An 18,748-nucleotide genomic window follows, 5' to 3' on the forward strand; every position below is an offset into this window, starting at 1 on the left:
TACGGACAGCCCGTGAAAGCTGTGAGTGCCCTCTGGGTACTGCTGTATTTCCTGTAGCACTGAAGGGACTGACGGCAGGACGCCGGCCTTCTACGCGTGGATCGATCTGTGGGAGCGCCACAGAGACACGTGCAGAAGACGCAAAGGGGAATAATGACAAGAAGGGTCCCTGGTCCTAAACAAAGTTGAAAAGAGCATCAATTAAAAATAAAAACAAAAAACAAAAACAACCCAGGAAACTTGCGATAATGCAATGCAGCTGAACTGAATGCCAGCCTGACTTAGCAGTTTTTCTGTGTCCAAATGCTAGGTTTGTTGAGAAGAAGGTGAAACTCCCCCAAACCCATTCCTTATCGCTATGTACATAATGATGCTTTATGCACCTGGCCCCTCCCTTCTCTTTTTTGAAAAGCTGAGCTCAGCTCCCCTTCTCACAGCACATTGCGATTTATCTGTTTTCACTGTAGACTCTGAGGGTGGAAATAGCAAAGCTTTTCTTCTGGCGTTTTGTCTCCATGTTCTTCTTCTGGAAACTGGCAGCTGTAAGTCTCTTCTCCATGGAATGATGCTTGTGGAGCCATCGGCAGCCTAGGGAAGTTATGTTCCAGATCTGCAGTGAGAATAAGCAAAAGCACTGCACATACAAGAGGTCTTCATACATGTCAGTTAGCTGCCCATTACCTTTACCAACACAGCCTCTCTCTGAGGAAAGGACAAAGATACAGGTGATGCACTGCATCTTAGTGAAACTAAGTAACCCGCCCAAAATCACAGAGTAAATCTGTATTTGCTCTATTTATTCAACTTAATTTATTCCATTCTCACTCCGGATCTCTGGACATTGTTCGCCAGTGAAACGCTACGCAGAAGTCCACAAAGGTGCGCTTACCGTCAGCCATGTGGTATTTTTCTTTCTTCAGCGACCATATGCAGAAATGCAAGAAGAAGGTCAGCAGGATGAGAACAAATACAGCCACTGCAGTAAGGATGGCCAGGATGGTGGTATAGAGAGAGTCACTTGTAATAGGAGCTGCAATTAAATATATTTAATAAAGACTAAGAAATCGTGTGCCCAGACCATTGTCAAAGGAAAGGCAGTTCTTCCAAGGAAATTTAGAGATTAATTTCCCCTTTCTGTGGAAAATAATTTTCCACGGAAAAAAAAACAGTGCAGGTATTAACAATAAAACTGAGATGCTCCAAGTCAAGGGTGCAATAGATCACTGTCTGCGGTAAGAAGCGTTCATGCAAAAACCCCCCATGTCTGATCTCTTCATTGTGCAGTGTCTCCCTCTCTTGCAGCTATCACTTGTTCTATCTACTCTGTTTGAGTTTTGCTTTTGGGGGGGATTTGGCTTCAAGGGTTCCCTGAATTCCCTACAGGAAGCCAAATTTTCACACTTGTATGGAAGTTAAAAGTAGCACCTTTTTGCAATTTGTCTCAGCAGAACTAACAATTTCTCTGAATGAAGGGCCCAGACCTGAAAGGCACCAATTCACTGTAGGGACAAGGGTGGGGGAAAGGCAGGAGCAGCGCGGCTCGCTGTCTTCAAGATACTCAGTACCTGCAAAGCCTGTACCCACCTACTCCTATCTAATTTGATCCATGATAAGGCATGAGATAAGGCATGAGAAGCAATAGTTGTAAAGGAACTGGATGACTAACTAAGCTATTGTCTTCCTAAGAAAATCTAGCAAATCGGCAAGAGCAGTTCAATGGGAAACTCTGATAATTTGCCAAATAAGTGTGCTCTATTCAAGGACAGTTGTTGGGCTTTTCTCTACCTTTATTACTGACAGGGATTTAATGGTGGAGTCTTTGCCCAGGTCAACAATTCTACCTATATTAATATTGCAAGAAACACAACCGTAATTTTCAAAGCAAATTTTCATGATAGCAAGCTCTGGATGATAACCACGCAGCAAGTCACCAACTGAAGAAGTGTAGAGAAAAGTTATAGGCTCAAAGAAACAAATCATTGCGAGAAGGTACCTTGCTCCAAATCTTTAGCAGGGAAACCACATATTGCATTATGTGTGCTGTTGCCTTGCTTCATTGTTAGAAAGCCAGAACTTTCACAACTAAAAGAAGAATAAGAGTCACATTTAGAATGTCTCTGCCTTTCCCTTCGTTCCTCTCCAGCCTTTCTCTTGGCTCCCTTCCTTCCTTCCCTCCACTCTTTCCACCACTTGTTTCCTTTTTTCCTTTTTGTAGCAGTGCACGTAAAGTTATGGCTGTTCCCCAACAAGATAACACTACACCACAATTGTTTATGTGCACATTTTTTTCAGTCTCTTTGTTTCAAGTGATGTCTATGTTTGGAATAATTTTGCATCAGTTTAAGCTGGACTTGGAAGCAAGCCGAATACACAGCAGTTTGTCTTGAGTTCTGCTTTGAGACCGACTATTTCTAAAGCCAAAGGAGAGAGAAATATCATATATTGCTGAATTTAAAAACCTCATCATTTAACCTCATTGGTGATCTCATCTTTGATTCAATTTTATTTTCTAATTTAAGTATTAATCATTTGAGAATTTTATCATGCATATTGCCAAAGAAGGAAAGTATCAATAAATACATACTCAGTCCAGTTACGGCACCAGCCATTCTTAACATTAGAATAGGTTCCTGTCTCACATGGTTTACATTTGAATGTGAAGTCTAAAATGCCTACAAGAAAAGAGAATGCGAATTATTAGCGGTCAGCGCCTTTACTGAAAGATGAGGATACAACAGATTAGAGCACAATGCATTCCCTCTATGCTCTTTCTGCATTATGAATCATCCCCCCGGAGAAACACATAAGCAGTTCTTGCCACCTTTGCATTTGGGAAATGTATGGGCGGACCCCTGACAGCAGAGGTACAGAACAGTCTGATCTGACAGCAGAGGGTGTAAAGTTAAGAGGCAACACAGAGTAAAACAGTCTCCTACTGGCAGTTCTAGCAGCTTGGAAGAAAAGTAAGACTGAAATTCTGAGCATGGAAGTCTCAAATTTAGGAAAGGAAGAGTTATAAAATAGGCGAGCAAGGGTTTCAGTCACAACGGCCACGGTATAAAAGCCATTTCTCTCTGCATAACGAGCCTTCCCAAAAGCAGGTTCTAGTAAGTGAAGGAAACTGCTGCTCAGCCAGCCACTTTATACTGAACTCTGTCTTTTAGAGTCATTTGCGTTTCTTGAGTTACCAAGCTTAAAGAGCTCCTCGCCCTCTGCGCATTCAGGCAGTTTTGTGCAGTGGAGACATGCACTGTCAGAACAGCTGTATCCCTGACGACATATGCAGTCATGGTCCTTAGTATCTTGACATTTGCTGTTGTCTCCTGTCAAGAAGAAAGAAGTTAGACTTGCCTTTGTCATAGAGGCTGGAAAGTAACTTAACCATTAGCCTTACTGGCTGACACAAGTGAAATAGTTCCTTACTGTGCTGTGGTGGAAAAAATGGATACCAGAAAGCTGTCGCTCCCACGCATACTGGATAAAGATTAGAGTACTCAAATTCCGCACCACTCAGATTTTTACACCATGGTTATCTGAGCACTGCGTGACTTACCACTGTCACCCTTCTCTCTTACCTGGAATACCAGCGTAGGTCATGATAGACAGAAGTAAGGCAGCAGGTTTGCTTTACTACGTTGTGCAGATTTAGACCCTGTGGGGTGAGGAGGGCACTGCCAGTGCCCCAGAGAAGCACTAGACATTAACTAGCCAACAGTCAGCTCTCAGGACACTGCCGGAGCTCTCCTCCGTTAGGCCCAGCCATGTTAGAGGAGGGACGCCCAGAAGATCCTTGGCCAGTGAAGCTAGAGCTCCTTTTCCATGCCTTTCCTAACAACAGCAGCTGCTTCCTACACTCTGTTGGCAGAAGCGGGTCTAAATCCAAGCCATAAAACCAGCACCCTTCCTACCCTCCGTCCTTCTGTTTCTAGAGGAGTTCTGTTGGGAACTTTGCTTGCATTCAAAAAATACCATCTCTAATTCTGAGAGGCTCCTGGGTTCATGAAAGCAAAGGACTGATCATATATACTGATGCCATCAGTAAACAGTATCAAGCAGTCCTTCAGGCAGTTGGAGACCAGTTGGAGGAACAGTGCTGTTCAACCAGGAAGCTGTATAACCTTAAAGAAAAAAAAATATAGAGGGAAATGCTGGCTAGTTCAATAGCATGCTTAAAAACCCACAGCGAGTAGCAAAGATCAAGCAAAGATTATTTCCTGAGGTTGGTGATGGAATGTACAGGGCCACCAGGCAACGGCCCACATCTTCCTCTGCCCACTGTCCTCCTCTTACTGGCCTTCAAAACTTAATGAAGTCTGGCAGCAAAAAGGAAACAGCTTGGAGATGCTTCTTTCTGTGTATTACTAGTGGGTGATTCTGGAGTTGATCCACCAAGCAACGACTCTCCTACCTCACGCTGAATGACTTTCTCTCAGTGGGAAGGGAAATACCCTGGGGTCTCCACACTACTGAGGACTCTATAGCTCTTCAGCTATTTATTGCTCATTCCCACAAATCCCATGTGTCCACTCACTCCTTCCCCAGGGAACTCAGTGTCCTTGTTGTCTGTTGAGGCAGAGATATTCAAGCTACTAATGGGTGGGAGGCTGACTCCTACCTAGGCACCAATGAAAGATGTAACTTCTCAGCTCATCCTGTTGCTGACCTGCAGGACAACAGCACTACCATACCGGCTAGACAAGGCTTCCAGCAACCCTGTTTTGGGACAAACGGAAAAGGAAGGTGCATTCCCTGCTGTAGGTCATACAAACAGCTGCATGTTCTGTACTGTTCAGCTCTGGCTACCGTTACGGACTGCACTACATAGGAAGAATAGTATGATTGTTCCTGGGACCATGGAAGGGCCGTTAGAATCCCCTGTTCTGTCCTTCAGCCTAACAGGCACAGAAACGTCACCCAGTACGTCCTGCAGTTAGCCTCTTCCACATCTAGCGCCTTAACTTGACTTAACATTACAGGCAAGTGAGAATCCATTACCATTGCACCACCATCCTAAAATCAGGCAAGGATACAGGTTAGAAGAGGCTGTTGAAAGTAATGATCACCCAAGTGCTTGTCTGTGCATTTACTTCTGGGACAAGCACAGGTCAGCGGAACGGAGGGATTGACGTGGGATGCTTCCTAGTCTTTAGGACCACAAATTGCAAAGAACAGCCTTACAGAGGAGCATCGCTCCCTGCATTCCCTCTGAAGTCTGAATGGCACAGACAAACTTTGAAACCACGTTTGAATGGAGCAAGGGCTTGGAATCGGTGTTAAGCGAACATCGTCTTTCTTAGTGAGCAAGACCAATCCACAGAAACTTAACTTTCCCTTTCCCACTACAGAAGAACAAGTATAAGCACATAACAAATCTGAAACATGAGTCCACGCTGAAGTTTATAGCTGAGGCACATTATGAATTTAGGGGGCAGGACGGAAGCCCTTGTCAGTTTGTTTTGCATATACAGTTACTAAGATACATTTACATACACACACACACACACACACGCCTATTCCCCACCCTTGATTACCCTGATTGACATAAACAACATTGACAAACAGAAAGAAGACAGCCACATCACTCCCTTACCTGTGTTTAAGCTGCATTTGGGGCAGCATTTCTTTTCATCTTTACCGATTATTCTCAGTTCGCCATCCTGACACGGTGTTGCCAGAGTTTGCTGTGTCCATTGCCATAGGCACACCACCAGCAGCAAGCAAGCTCGAACCTTGAGGCGACAGACTTCACTTGTCTGTTCAGTCATGTCTTGAGCTACACAACTCAAAAGCACGCTAGAGTAGACTTGTTTCAGGACTTTTCTGCAAAAGTACTCTTTCCCCTAAAGGCACTGTGGGAAGGCGCTGCGCTTTTTGTGGCTGCACTCTTCCTATTTCTTTCAGGGCGGGGAAAAGATTTTATTTTACGTCATTCAAATTCTTAAAAAAGCAGGGCGAAGCAACCATGCCCCCGTGACTGCATTAAGAGAGCAGCAGGTTAGGAGCAAGATATAGCATCATGTAATTTGATTTTCAAAGTATTTTGCAAGTTGATACGCAATTGAAAATTAATGCAAATTAAATCAGTGTGTGAACTTCAGCACCCTCAGACTATTTCATTCTGACTTAGAGTTCCTAATGAATTTAGAAACCTTCAAGGATTTAACTATCAGATTGCAATGTATATTGAGTCTGCCCATCCACTCAGATTTTCTGATTCTGTTAATTGTTTTCAGCTTCCTTCACTCTGGATCAGGAGATTCTTGAATTATTTTCCAGAGCCAATGTAACTCCATATGGATACCACGAAACCAAGAGAAAAAATACTGTCTTCCCCACAGGCTGCAAGCTCAGCCCTGGTACCAAAACCGAAAAGAGCTGCAATGGGCTCCCGAGAGACACGTACAGCTCCTCTGACCCCCAGCCCCCTGGGATTTAGGTGACAAAAGACAGTCGCTCAGCAAAATTGTACATAGGCACAGACGTGTAGCCTGTAATCATCACCTGCCGCTGGGCTGCAATTCCAAAATGTCTTGCCTTATACAAACGCGCATGCAAATTTCCATCTCTGCTTTGTGTGTAGACGGCTTGCTTGCTTTGCCCCCCCCCCCCCCCTATTTCCACCGTACACTAGGGTTTGCTTCTATCCCTGTAGCTTGTGGTTGCTTTTATGTGTGCACAGTGAAGATAGTATTTAAAATCCAACCTCATTCTCAACTGAAGAGATGAATTCTGATGCAGAAGCAGTTTTTAACGGATTCTTTTCCACATTGCATGTGATGACAAATAGGTCAAGGCAAGGGAGAATCAGACCTGTGAAGAGAGATGAGTGCCTCTAGAAAATGCCATGCCTACAGCATTTGACATTTGCCCCGTTAATTCCTCAGTTTAATACACAGCCAATGAAGCCTGAACAAACTTCCCACACAGACACCATCACTCTTCCTTCAGCATGTTCTACACTTTCTTCCTGAAGGTTCAGCTATGGATCTCAAAGAGTAGGTCAGTCGACACACTTTTCACTTAGCCTTTGGTCTATTCAGGGATCTACTTGTGTTCCTGCCATGGGTTGGAAACAATCAGACCGGTTTGATATGCAAGAGACCCTTCTAGTTTTAAAAATTTACACTGCAAAGCTGCCTGTACTTTTAAATGTGCTAGGTGAAACCTTCCCATCAAAAGATGATATCCAAACTAGCTGCAAGCAGGCAAAAGACACAGGTCTCTGCCGTCAGTTTTTCCTACATAATGCCCCTAGAAGGCCAACTGTTACATTTCAGAAACGAAAAGCCTCCTACTTCGTACATCTGCCCCGCAGGAGATCCCCTCCTCTTCCCACACAGCACTGCTCCTCACACTTGTCACAGCCTGTGCCACGCAGGCTATGCTGGGAACAGACACGCTGCCTGCTGCAGCTGCTGGCCACGGAGGGCCCCGGACACCACAGTCCTTGGGTTCAGTCCCCCAGGTCAGGATTCCTTTCACCGGCTCCTCCAAACAGCACAGCCACAATGCTTGGGCAACAGAGACAGGGACGGTTTACAGGTTCTGGTCATACAAAACTTTGTCTCACCCTCTTCAGAACTCTGCGTAGCCTTATGATGAAGACAAGTTATTAGGCAAAGCACTTGGACGCTGCAGCAATATAGTCTGCAGACCCATCGGTTATGACCATTTCTAAATCGCACACAAGCCCTGACCAACTCTGAGGATATTTTTATTATCCCTGGCTCTTATAAGAATAGGTTAATAATAAGGAGAACTTGTTTCAAAATCCTTACTGTGTGGTTACGTTAAGATTCACCCCAGGGCATGCTGGCTGCAATACTATTTGAAAATACTCCTCCTCGCGGAATAGGGCAAGGAATACCCGGAGCACACCAAGCCCCTCCACCTTTCTGCGGCTGCAGCCAGGATTCCTGGGCGCAAAGCAGCCCACATCTGCCCTGAGAACAAGTACAGCCTCCGCTCTTGTAAACAGCGTGCTAGCCAAACTCTCCCTTCCTCCTTCTCCTACCCTTTGCCCCGTCCCCAGCACAGGCTGATACAGTGGGGAAATGTGGCACCAGCAACTTTTAGAGGCTCCTCACCGCATCCATAAAGAGATTGTGGACAGGAGGGGATACACCTTCCCATTCAGCCCAACACTTTCCCTGGCTCCACAAGTCTTTCTCAGAGTCTGTAAAAGAGGTATTTAGTCGCACCTGCATGAAGAAAGCAAGAACAAAAGACCCATGAAGGAAAGCCAAATTTCTCGAAATCAAGATTTCTTCATTGTCCCAGCAGCACCCACCTTTGAGGTCAGGTGCTTCCAGTTTCATTAAAAGATAGCGTGTAGGCTCCCTACAAACATAAAAGGGCTGCAAACCCTCTTACGCTAGCTGCCAACACTGATAGAAATTGTGGGACATGTCACAAATGGTCTTAGGAGCAACCCTTCCAAATCGTTTATTCATGAGGTGTGCAGAGAAAAATGTAAGTCAGGAATAGGAGAGATGGGATCAGCTCTGTGTGTTGCTGAGACATTTGCCCAGGGGTGCAGCTCAGGCTCCCCAGAAACTCCCTGAGGCTTCGTTATGTGTAGTTGTACCCTGGGTGGAGTCCCACCGGCGATACCGATGTGGAGGAGGCAAACCTTGTTAGGACGCTGACGCTTGTTCTGATGCCAAAGCTGGGGTCCTGAGGAGCTGAGAGGCTGAGGAGCCTCACTTTCTGGAAGTTACGCCTCAAGGCCATACCCTGGAATATCTGGCACACCAGTCACCGACAACTAATGCCGCTGAAAGAACTGTCACTTCCAGCAACAGCTGGGATGGGTAATTTTGTAAGTAACAGAAAGACTTGAGTGGTAGAAGACCAGGTCTCCAAGTTAGGCAGCACACCTAGTCTCCTTCATCTTTAGAAGAAGTATAGCATAGCAACAGACTTGAGCATGTCTATCAGACAGGACAAGGACAGCGCAGTGGTTCCAGATGGAGGAACTGGCCATTCCCCTGAAGCTCAGAGATGGACATTAATAACCAGCACTGCCTAAATACCAAATATGAACGTTAATCAGACTTTTGCTCAGCGTCATAAACACAGCAATAGAGAGGGGACCTCCAAAGGTCCTACCGAGACAACTGGCGGGTGGTACACAAGGGAACCCCAAGCCTGGCAAAGGTTGGAGGCAGGCAGTGAGCGTATGTGATATCCGATACCTGGTGTTTATCAGAATAGGAACTAATAATTTATTTCCCTCTATCTTTTTTGAGTGTTGTTTTTTTTCTGAATTGGTCTCTACATGTTTTCATTCTTGTTCAAGCATTACAGTCGAGCACAGATACTGCCAGATGATGGAACATTTACAGTCAGATCACAGGCAATAGTCGTATGCGCCAAGTCTAAATCTCTAGAGTCAGCAGTGACCTTTCAGAGACAACTTGACTATCTGGCTTTAAAATCTTTGGGGGTTTTCTAAAGCTAATCTTACCTGTCTCTAATTCAAGATAGTGACATTTCATCTGTCAATCCCTTTCTTGCTCAGTCCTGTATATGATGTGTGTCCGTGCTGCTGGGTTCCATGCTGCTGCCTGATCCGGTAGGGTTTCCAGCTCTCTCTGCACCTATTGATAGAACAAATGCCTGTTTCCCTCATCAATAAGCAGTAATTCTCACTCCTCATCACCTGACTGTTCGGTGGTTTTATTCAGCAGCAGCTACAGGATTAACTAGACAATATTTGACTGAGACCTTTCAGAAATTAGGAATCCTTACAGTCTTTGGAAGAAGGGGCAGGCAAGTCAAGAGGACTACAAAGGTGTAGCGAGGTTGTGCAGGGAGAACATTAGAAGGGCCAAAGCCGAGCTAGAGGTCAATCTGGCTGCTGCCGTTAAAGGCAGCAAAAAACACTTCTTCACATACATTAGCAGCAAAAGGAGAGCTCAGGAGAATCTCCAGCCCCTAGTAGATGGGGAGGGAACACAGTGACAAAGAATGAGGAAAAGGCTGAGGTACTTAACGCCTTCTTTACCTCAGTCTTTAATGGTAGGGCCAATTGTCCCAGCCCCCTGAGTCAGAAGATACGGACGGGTACCAGAACGGAGCCCCCATAATCCAGGGGGAAATGGTTGGTGACCTGCTGCACCACTTAGACACTCACAAGTCTATGGGGCCTGATGAGATCCACCCGAGAGTGCTGAAGAAACTGGCAGATGTGTTCACCAAGCCCCTTTCCATCATTTACCAGCAGTCCTGGCTAACCGGGGAGGTCCCAGTTGACTGGAGATTAGAGAATGTGACACCCGTCTACAAGAAGGGCCAGAAAGAGGACGCAAGGAACTACAGGCCTGTCAGCCTGACCTCGGTACTGGGGAAGCTGATGGAGCAGATCATCCTGAGTGCCATCACACGGCATGTAGAGGATAACCAAGGGATCAAGCCCAGCCAGCATGGGTTCAGGAAAGGCAGGCCCTGCTTGACCAACCTGATCTCCTTCTATGTTAAGGTGACCCACTTAGTGGATGAGGGAAAGGCTGTGGATGTTGTCTACCTACACTTCAGTAAAGCCTTTGACACGGTTTCCCACAGCATTCTCCTGAAGAAACTGGCTGCTCAAGGCTTGGATGGGTGTACTCTTCACTGGGTAAAGAACGGGCTGGATGGCCGGGCCCAAAGAGTGGTGGGGAATGGAGTTTACTCCAGTTGGCGGCCGGTCACAAGTGGTCCCCAGGGCTCTGTGTTGGGGCCAGTTCTGTTCAATATCTTTATCAATGACTTGGATGAGGGGATCAAGGGCACCCTCAGTCAGTTTGCAGATGACACCAAGTTCTGCGGGAGTGTTGATCTGATTGAGGGCAGGAAGGCTCTGCAGAGGGACCTGGGCAGGCTGGATCGATGGGCTGGGGCCAATTGTGTGAGGTTCAACAAGGCTCAGTGCTGGGTCCTGCCCTTGGGCCACAGCAACCCCATGGCAACGCTACAGGCTTGGGGAAGAGTGGCTGGAAAGCTGCCCAGCAGAGAAGGACCTGGGCGTGCTGGTTGACAGTCACCTGAATATGAGTTTAGAGCTCGATGATGGTGATGATAGGGTGGAGTGTCTATGGGTCAGAATCAGGGGGAAGGCCAACAAGGCAGATATTGTGGTGGGAGTCTGTTACAGACCACCCAACCAGGATGAGGAGACAGATGAACTATTCTATAAGCAGCTGGGAGAAGCCTCACGATCGCTAGCCCTTGTTCTTGTGGGGGACTTCAACCTGCCAGATGTCTGCTGGAAATACAATACAGCAGAGAGGAAACAGTCCAGGAGGTTCCTGGAGCGTGTGGCAGATAACTTTCTGACGCAGCTGGTGAGTGAGCCAACGAGGGAAGGTGCCCCGCTGGACCTCTTGTTCACCAACAGAGATGGACTTGTGAGCGATGTGATGGTTGGAGGCTGTCTTGGGCAGAGCGATCATGAAATGATAGAGTTTTTGATACGTGGAGAAGCGGCGAGGGGGGTCGGCAAAACTGCCACCTTAGACTTCCGGAGGGCGGACTTCAGCCTGTTTAGGAGCCTGGTCGAGAGAGTCCCCTGGGAGGCAGCTCTTATGGGCAAAGGGGTCCAGGAAGGCTGGACATTCTTCAAGGAGGAAGTCCTAAAGGCACAAGAGCGGGCTGTCCCCAGGTGCCGAAAGACGAGCCGGCGGGGAAGAAGACCAGCCTGGCTGACTAGAGAGCTCTCGCTCGAACTGAGGAGAAAGAGGAGAGTCTATGACCTCTGGAAGAAGGGGCGGGCAACTCAGGAGGACTACAAAGGTGTAGCGAGGTTGTGCAGGGAGAAAACTAGAAGGGCCAAAGCTGAGTTAGAGCTCAGTCTGGCTGCTGCTATAAAGGACAACAAAAAACACTTCTTCAAATACATTAGCAGCAAAAGGAGAGGTAAGGAGAATCTCCAGCCTCTAGTAGATGGGGGAGGGAACACAGTGACCAAGGATGAGGAAAAGGCTGAGGTACTTAATGCCTTCTTTGCCTCAGTCTTTATTAGCAGGGCCGAATGTTCTATGGGTACCCAGCCCCTGGAGTTGGAAGACAGGGATGGGGACCAGAGCCCCCATTATACAGGGGGAAATGGTTGGTGACCTGCTGCACCACTTAGACATTCGCAAGTCTATGGGGCCTGATGAGATCCACCCGAGAGTGTTGAAGGAGCTGGCAGATGTGCTCACCAAGCCCCTTTCCATCATTTACCAGCAGTCCTGGCTAACTGGGGAAGTCCCTGCTGACTGGAGATTAGCAAATGTGACACCCATCTTCAAGAAGGGCCGGAAGGAGGACCCGGGGAACTACAGGCCTGTCAGCCTGACCTTGGTGCCGGGGAAGCTGATGGAGCAGATCATCCTGAGTGCTATCACATGGCATGTAGAGAATAACCAAGGGATCAAGCCCAGCCAGCATGGGTTCAGGAAAGGCAGGTCCTGCTTGACCAACCTGATCTCCTTCTATGACAAGGTGACCCGCCTAGTGGATGAGGGAAAGGCTGTGGATGTTGTCTATCTAGACTTCAGTAAAGCCTTCGACACAGTCTCCCACAGCATTCTCCTGGAGAAACTGGCTGCTCAAGGCTTGGAAGGGTGTATTCTTCGCTGGGTAAAGAACGGGCTGGACGGCCGGGCCCAAAGAGTGGTGGTGAATGGAGTTTACTCCGGTTGGCGGCCGGTCACAAGTGGTGTTCCCCAGGGCTCTGTGTTGGGGCCAGTTCTGTTTAACATCTTTATCAATGATCTGGACGAAGGGATCGAGTGCACTCTCAGTAAGTTTGCAGACGACACCAAGTTGTGTGGGAGTGTTGATCTGCTGGAGGGTAGGCAGGCTCTGCAGAGGGACCTGGACAGGCTGGATCGATGGGCTGGGGTGAATTGTATGAGGTTTAACAAGGCCAAGTGCAAGGTCCTGCACTTGGGCCACAGCAACCCCATGCAACGCTACAGGCTCGGGGAAGAGTGGCTGGAAAGCTGCCTGGCAGAGAAGGACCTGGGGGTGTTGGTTGACAGCCGCCTGAATATGAGCCAGCAGTGTGCCCAGGCGGCCAAGAAGGCCAATGGCATCCTGGCCTGTATCAAAAATAGCGTGGCCAGCAGGACTAGGGAAGTGATCGTGCCCCTGTACTCGGCACTGGTGAGGCCGCACCTCGAATACTGTGTTCAGTTTTGGGCCCCCCACTACAAGAGGGATATTGAGGTGCTGGAGCGTGTCCAGAGAAGGGCAACGAGGCTGGTGAAGGATCTGGAGCAGAAGTCTTATGAGGAGCGGCTAAGGGAGCTGGGACTGTTTAGCCTGGAGAAAAGGAGGCTGAGGGGAGACCTCATCGCTCTCTACAACTGCCTGAAAGGAGGTTGTAGAGAGGTGGGGGTCGGTCTCTTCTCCCAGGTCACAAGTGATAGGACAAGAGGAAATGGCCTCAAGTTGCGCCAGGGGAGGTTTAGACTGGATATTAGGAAATTTTTCTTCACCGAGAGGGTTATCAAGCATTGGAACAGGCTGCCCAGGGAAGGGGTTGAGTCGCCATCCCTGGAGGTATTTAAAGGACGTTTGGATGAGGTACTTAGAGACATGGTGTAGTGGTGGTTTTTGGCAGTGTTAGGTTTATGGTTGGACTCGATGATCTTAAAGGTCTTTTCCAACCTATACGATTCTGTGATCGTGCCCCTGTACTCAGCACTGGTGAGGCCGCACCTCGAATGCTGTGTTCAGTGTTGGGCCCCCCACTCCAAGAGAGACATTGAGGGGCTGGAGCGTGTCCAGAGAAGGGCAACGGAGCTGGGGAAGGGTCTGGAGCACAAGGCTGATGGGGAGCGGCTGAGGGACCTGGGGTTGTTCAGCCTGGAGAAAAGGAGGCTGAGGGGAGACCTCATCGCTCTCTACAACTGCCTGAAAGGAGGCTGTAGAGAGGTGGGGTCGGTCTCTTCTCCCAGGTCACAAGTGATAGGGCGAGAGGAAATGGCCTCAAGTTGCGCCAGGGGAGGTTTAGACTGGACATTAGGAAATTTTACTTCACGGAAAGCGTTGTCCAGCATTGGACCAGGCTGCCCAGGGAAGGGGTTGAGTCCCCATCCCTGGAGGTATTTAAAAGCCGTTTGGATGAGGTGCTTAGAGACATGGTGTAGTGGTGGGCTTGGCAGTGTTAGGTTTACAGTTGGACTCGATGATCCTAAAGGTCTTTTCCAACCTATACAATTCTGTGATTCACACACAAGCAGAGGTCCTGTGGCCTGCGGAGTTTCTTTCAATCCACGTGACCTGTGTTCAAAATTATAGTGCCAAGGATTAAAAGGCCATTGGAAGAAATGTGGCCTTCGGGGTTGTCTGAGCACGTATATCATGCAGTGCCTTCTCCTTTGCACGAAACAGGAAGACATAGCACAGTCTCAAACAGGCAAAGAGAAGAAGCTAGGGGCCAAGATGTTCAGAAATACCTCAGGGTTCAGAGTTCCCAGTTGCCACTAAAAAGGAGCATCCAAATGCTGCTGCTACTGTCCCTTGGAAGACAGACTCTGCAAGGGCTTGTGCTGGAGTTTGAACCAAAGCGTCTGCTGCGTGCCAGGCTCTAGTTCCTCAGTCTGCGATGAAGAGGTCTTAATCTTTTATGACTGTCTCCAAGAAATGATCCTCAGTTCTGAGTGTAGGGCCTCACTATGTCAGGAGACCTGGGGAAGATGGATTGCTTCTCCTTCCTTCAGCAAAGGAAGGGAGGCACAGAAGCACACGTGGAAGAAGACCCCAAATGCAGTGGCACACTTTCCTGCCCTGACCTCCACAGAAGTAAGGACTCTCTTCCAGCCGCACCCGCCCATACCCATACATAGATTAAGGCTGAACATAAGCGCACACAGGGATGGACCAGAAGAAAAGATGTTACAGATCTCCTAATCCCTTCTCCCTCCTCTGTGCTACCATGACCCGCACACATAACACTAGAAGGAGGGCTCAAGGATGAGATTTGAAGGAAGAACCAGTGGATTCTTCCACCCACTGAAGTGCACCGATGTGGCAACTTGTACCTCTGTCTTCAGGGCACACATTCCTACAAGTATATACAGAACTGGCTGTGAATTCTACTTTTGCCCACCTTAAGGATATCCAGCCATGAGCTGAACATTATACACATCGCCAAGAGCCTCATTTTACAGTTTCCTTTTTGCTTGGGGCCACTGGAGCCACTAATTTGCTGAACTGTCCAAATTACTAACCTTCTGGAAAGAACAGAAAAAAGAGCGTAACCACTTCTCAAACACGATTAGCTCTTGCAAGTCCAGTGGCTTTACTGATGCTCCTTGGACTTCACGTCCTCAATGAGATAGTATTGTTATCAGGGAGAGTATTTGGTTTCCTGACATTGACATTTTGCTGATTACCCATAATGGGTGACCAAAGCAGCCATACAGTTCTCCTACAAGTAAGAGGTTGTTCACATGAAATCTACGTAATTTCTAAATGACTAATGGTATTTGTTAGACTGATCTATAAATTGCCTTGTAAGCACCATCTCATAAGTTGTTTTCCTCCCACTGTAAAAAACTCCATTGCTAGCTGCAGGATTCACATTCTGTTGTACAGAACTTGTCTATGCTCTTGGGAAACAACCGTCAGTCTTTACTTAAAGAGCCCTACGTCGTGACAGCTATTGAGATGTTACTCACAGAAGGTGAAGTGACCTGCCACACCAGGGAACCTGCGGTTGAACAGCAGTTCTGACGGGCTGCAGAAAGCGTAGAGGAACAGTCAGTGCACGGGGTGCAGGTCAGTACTGCAGCAAGCGCGCGGTGGCACGGGGACATCGCCTCCCCAGAAGGATACCGTGTGAGTAGTGACAGCTCACGTAGTACTGTCCAAAGACTGGGGTTAAAAAAAAAAAAAAAAAAGCTTAAGGACAAGTAATTTCTCTGCAGCCTGAAACTAGAAGACGAAATTGTTGCGTTCCTTTCAGCTCTGCTGACCTCTAGGCCAGCCTTGAGCTTTTTGCAGTGACTAGGACTGGCTACCCTGGGGGTTTCCAGGGCTCAGGGTATTTGCAGTGGCTGTCTAATGCCTGCCCTCTTTTGGCACACAGGGAGAATTACTGCCCTGCAAACCCAACCGCCAAGGCTGCGGGCACGGGAGCGGATGTGGCAGAAGCACGCGTGATTCACGTAGTGCCACGCGCGGGTTCCCAAGGCAAGTTAAATTCTCACCCCGAAACAATCAGGGCTTTGCGAAGACCCCTGGACCCTTCCTTCGAGCAGCACCAAGGAGCCTGCAGCACGCACTCACCAGAGCTCTGCCGCAGCCTGTGCAGCGAGTCCCGCACTCGCCTCTCGGGGCTGTTTGCCGGGCCCGGCTGCCAAAAGCGGTGACTCCTTGCAGACGATCCCAATGGAGCAGAGGCCAGGCAGTGACGTAGCTGACATTTCACAGAGGGAAAACCAAACCAGACAGAGGCAAAAACCCCAAGTCCCTGACGTTACCAAGCTGTGTATTTCCTTTCCAGCTTAGCACCTGGCATGGCATGTATCAGCGGATGTGACCTTTCTTAAGTCTCTCACGGCAAACCTGAGTCACTTTGATGCACTTCAAAGTCACGGGAGAATGTGAAGAGAAAATGCAGGAGATAAAAGGATCTGGGGTAGCCACAGTAGCAGAAACTTGTCATATATTTGTAGGGGAAAACAAAAAAAAAAAAAAAAAAAGACAAAGGAGGAAGTGAACATAAAAAGCATAGACTTACGGACCTGTGGTTTTTTTTTTTTAACTACTGAAACATGAAATACATATGTTAACTGCCAAATCTGCAGTCAGAAAGGAGCGTTCAAGACCTGCAAAATCTGAAAGGAGCGTTCAAGACCTGCAAACCCCAGCTCATTTATATAAATTTTTTCCAACGTGGCTCTCAAATACCATCTGTTCTTGTCCTAATGCTTCTCCAAAACTGAATGCAGCAACACAATAAGCAAAAGAAACCTCCCTTTTAAACAAATAGCCGTGTTAAAACTCCAGGCAGCTATATGGGATAGCCTCCCATGTCAGAGAAAAAAAATATTGTAGATAGAAATCCCAGATAGAAATCTATCTATGTAGATAGAAGACAAGAGGGGTTGGGTTTTGTTTGGTTTTCCTCCAGGTTTTTTTTGTAGCAATCTGACCTAACCTCTGTCTGTAGCTAATTACCAAAAAAAAAAAAAAAGTAAGGGGCTGGGCATGTGGCCTGTAACTCATGGCTAATGCAGCTGAAAAGAAGTTAAATTATTCATGAAAAAATAGAGTTATTCTCACCCAAAAATACAAAATTACAGGAATTATTAGTCAGTTTTACAGATGGTTCTTAAAACAATCAAGAGCCAAATTTTACTGACAACATTCATGCAGACAGTTTTGCATGTGCTTAAGTGACTTCCTGAATCAGGGCTCTATGGCAACCAAGATGCATTCAATTGACAAATCATATAGGCTTACCAAGTACTCTAACTGCCAATAGAGTTCACACTAAAACCAGAGTTAGCATTGGTTTGCAGAATAAAAGAACTGACACCACAGCTTACAGCATTATACTGGAAAAAATTTCCAGTGCAGCCCTATCTTCATCAGCTTAGATGAAGTTGCACAACTTAAGACTGCGTCTCTCTAAAGTGCCTGAAAATGGGGAAATCTGAATGGTTGAAAAACAGGAACTTACTTTGTGACACAGGCCCATATGTTTGAGAAGGGAAAGTTTCATTTCTGGCCCGTAGGAAGACAGGCGTGGGCAGAAAGCAGCACGAATTCGTTCAAGATTCTCTACCTATTTTTAACTACTTTCTACCACTTTATGGAGGATTGGAACAAAAAAAAAAAAATCCAAGCAAGTTTTTCACAGAAGAGTGACAAGACTGAACATGGCAATTAAAAAGAATTGTTATTCCTTTATTTAAAGTGAAATATCTGCATTAGTTTATTTAAACGGGCAGTCTACCAACACCCAAATCCTCAAAAAAACAAGGGTCATAAATGCCTCCAATCCTATCAAATGTTATTATGGTTTAACTCTTCTGATAGGGTTCTACGTCTCGGCACAGAGACTGGATACAGTTCTACAGCAGCACAGCCAGCACAGCCTGGCTCACAGGTACGCATTAGCACAAAAGCCAGCAACTACAGCCCGCGAGGGCTTGCTATCGCATGCCTAATTGTCTGTCTTCAGTTTTCCAAATGTCGATGAGCAAACGCAACTTGTCCTCCGCTACCCTCCCTCTGCCGTGCACTTCCAGGGCCAGTCTGAGCTCCTTCTTCAGCCAGAGGGAACCCATGCCCTAGCCTGATCAGAGGCTGTAGGAAGGCACGAGAACACAGTGCACGCCGGCGTCTTCCTGGGCAGCTGAGCCAGAGGGCAGAAAACAAGATTCACGGAAAGACACGGAGCTCTGCTGCTACCGCAGCATTTTTATCAAGCCAACAGCTTATCTGTTCCTACGGGCTGTGTTTTCACCATATAACCCACAACCTCAGGTAGCTCATTAGTTATCTGCACCTTGCTCAGTTACGTGGAAACATGGTACTTGCTTTATTGCCTCTGAAGCGCGGCTGACAAACTTGATAAGCATCATTTCCGAGAATTTGTTAGGAATGCATTTCTCAGATTCATCTATTGCACTTTGCCATCCAATTCACTGCAAGATGACAGCATTTAGGCCACAGCACGCTCTCAAAAGACCTCTACATTCACAACAGGGGCTCCATGTTTTTGAAGGGGCTGAGCCTTATCTTGAACATCCCAGCAACT

The 18,748-nt window shown here is 47.3% G+C and overlaps 1 protein-coding gene across 2 annotated transcripts; it reads right to left on the bottom strand.

Moving 5' to 3' along the window:
• Nucleotides 1-342: 342 nt before the first annotated feature.
• On the bottom strand, nucleotides 343-9,518 carry TNFRSF18 (TNF receptor superfamily member 18). 2 transcript variants are annotated; one of them, XM_075520525.1, is made up of 6 exons: nucleotides 9,470-9,518; nucleotides 3,189-3,323; nucleotides 2,585-2,672; nucleotides 1,994-2,082; nucleotides 890-1,030; nucleotides 343-610 (listed from the first exon to the last, which is right to left on the bottom strand). In XM_075520525.1, the coding sequence occupies exons 1-6, from the start codon at nucleotides 9,498-9,500 to the stop codon at nucleotides 459-461; spliced, it is 636 nt and encodes a 211-aa protein (XP_075376640.1). In that variant the 5' UTR covers nucleotides 9,501-9,518; the 3' UTR covers nucleotides 343-458. The 2 variants fall into 2 exon arrangements, with proteins under 2 accessions (XP_075376640.1, XP_075376641.1); XM_075520526.1 differs by lacking the exon at nucleotides 9,470-9,518 and adding an exon at nucleotides 5,591-5,843.
• Between the last annotated feature and the right edge of the window lie 9,230 nt (nucleotides 9,519-18,748).

Source organism: Mycteria americana, chromosome 18 (assembly GCF_035582795.1).
Source record: "Mycteria americana isolate JAX WOST 10 ecotype Jacksonville Zoo and Gardens chromosome 18, USCA_MyAme_1.0, whole genome shotgun sequence".
Taxonomy (NCBI): domain Eukaryota; kingdom Metazoa; phylum Chordata; class Aves; order Ciconiiformes; family Ciconiidae; genus Mycteria; species Mycteria americana.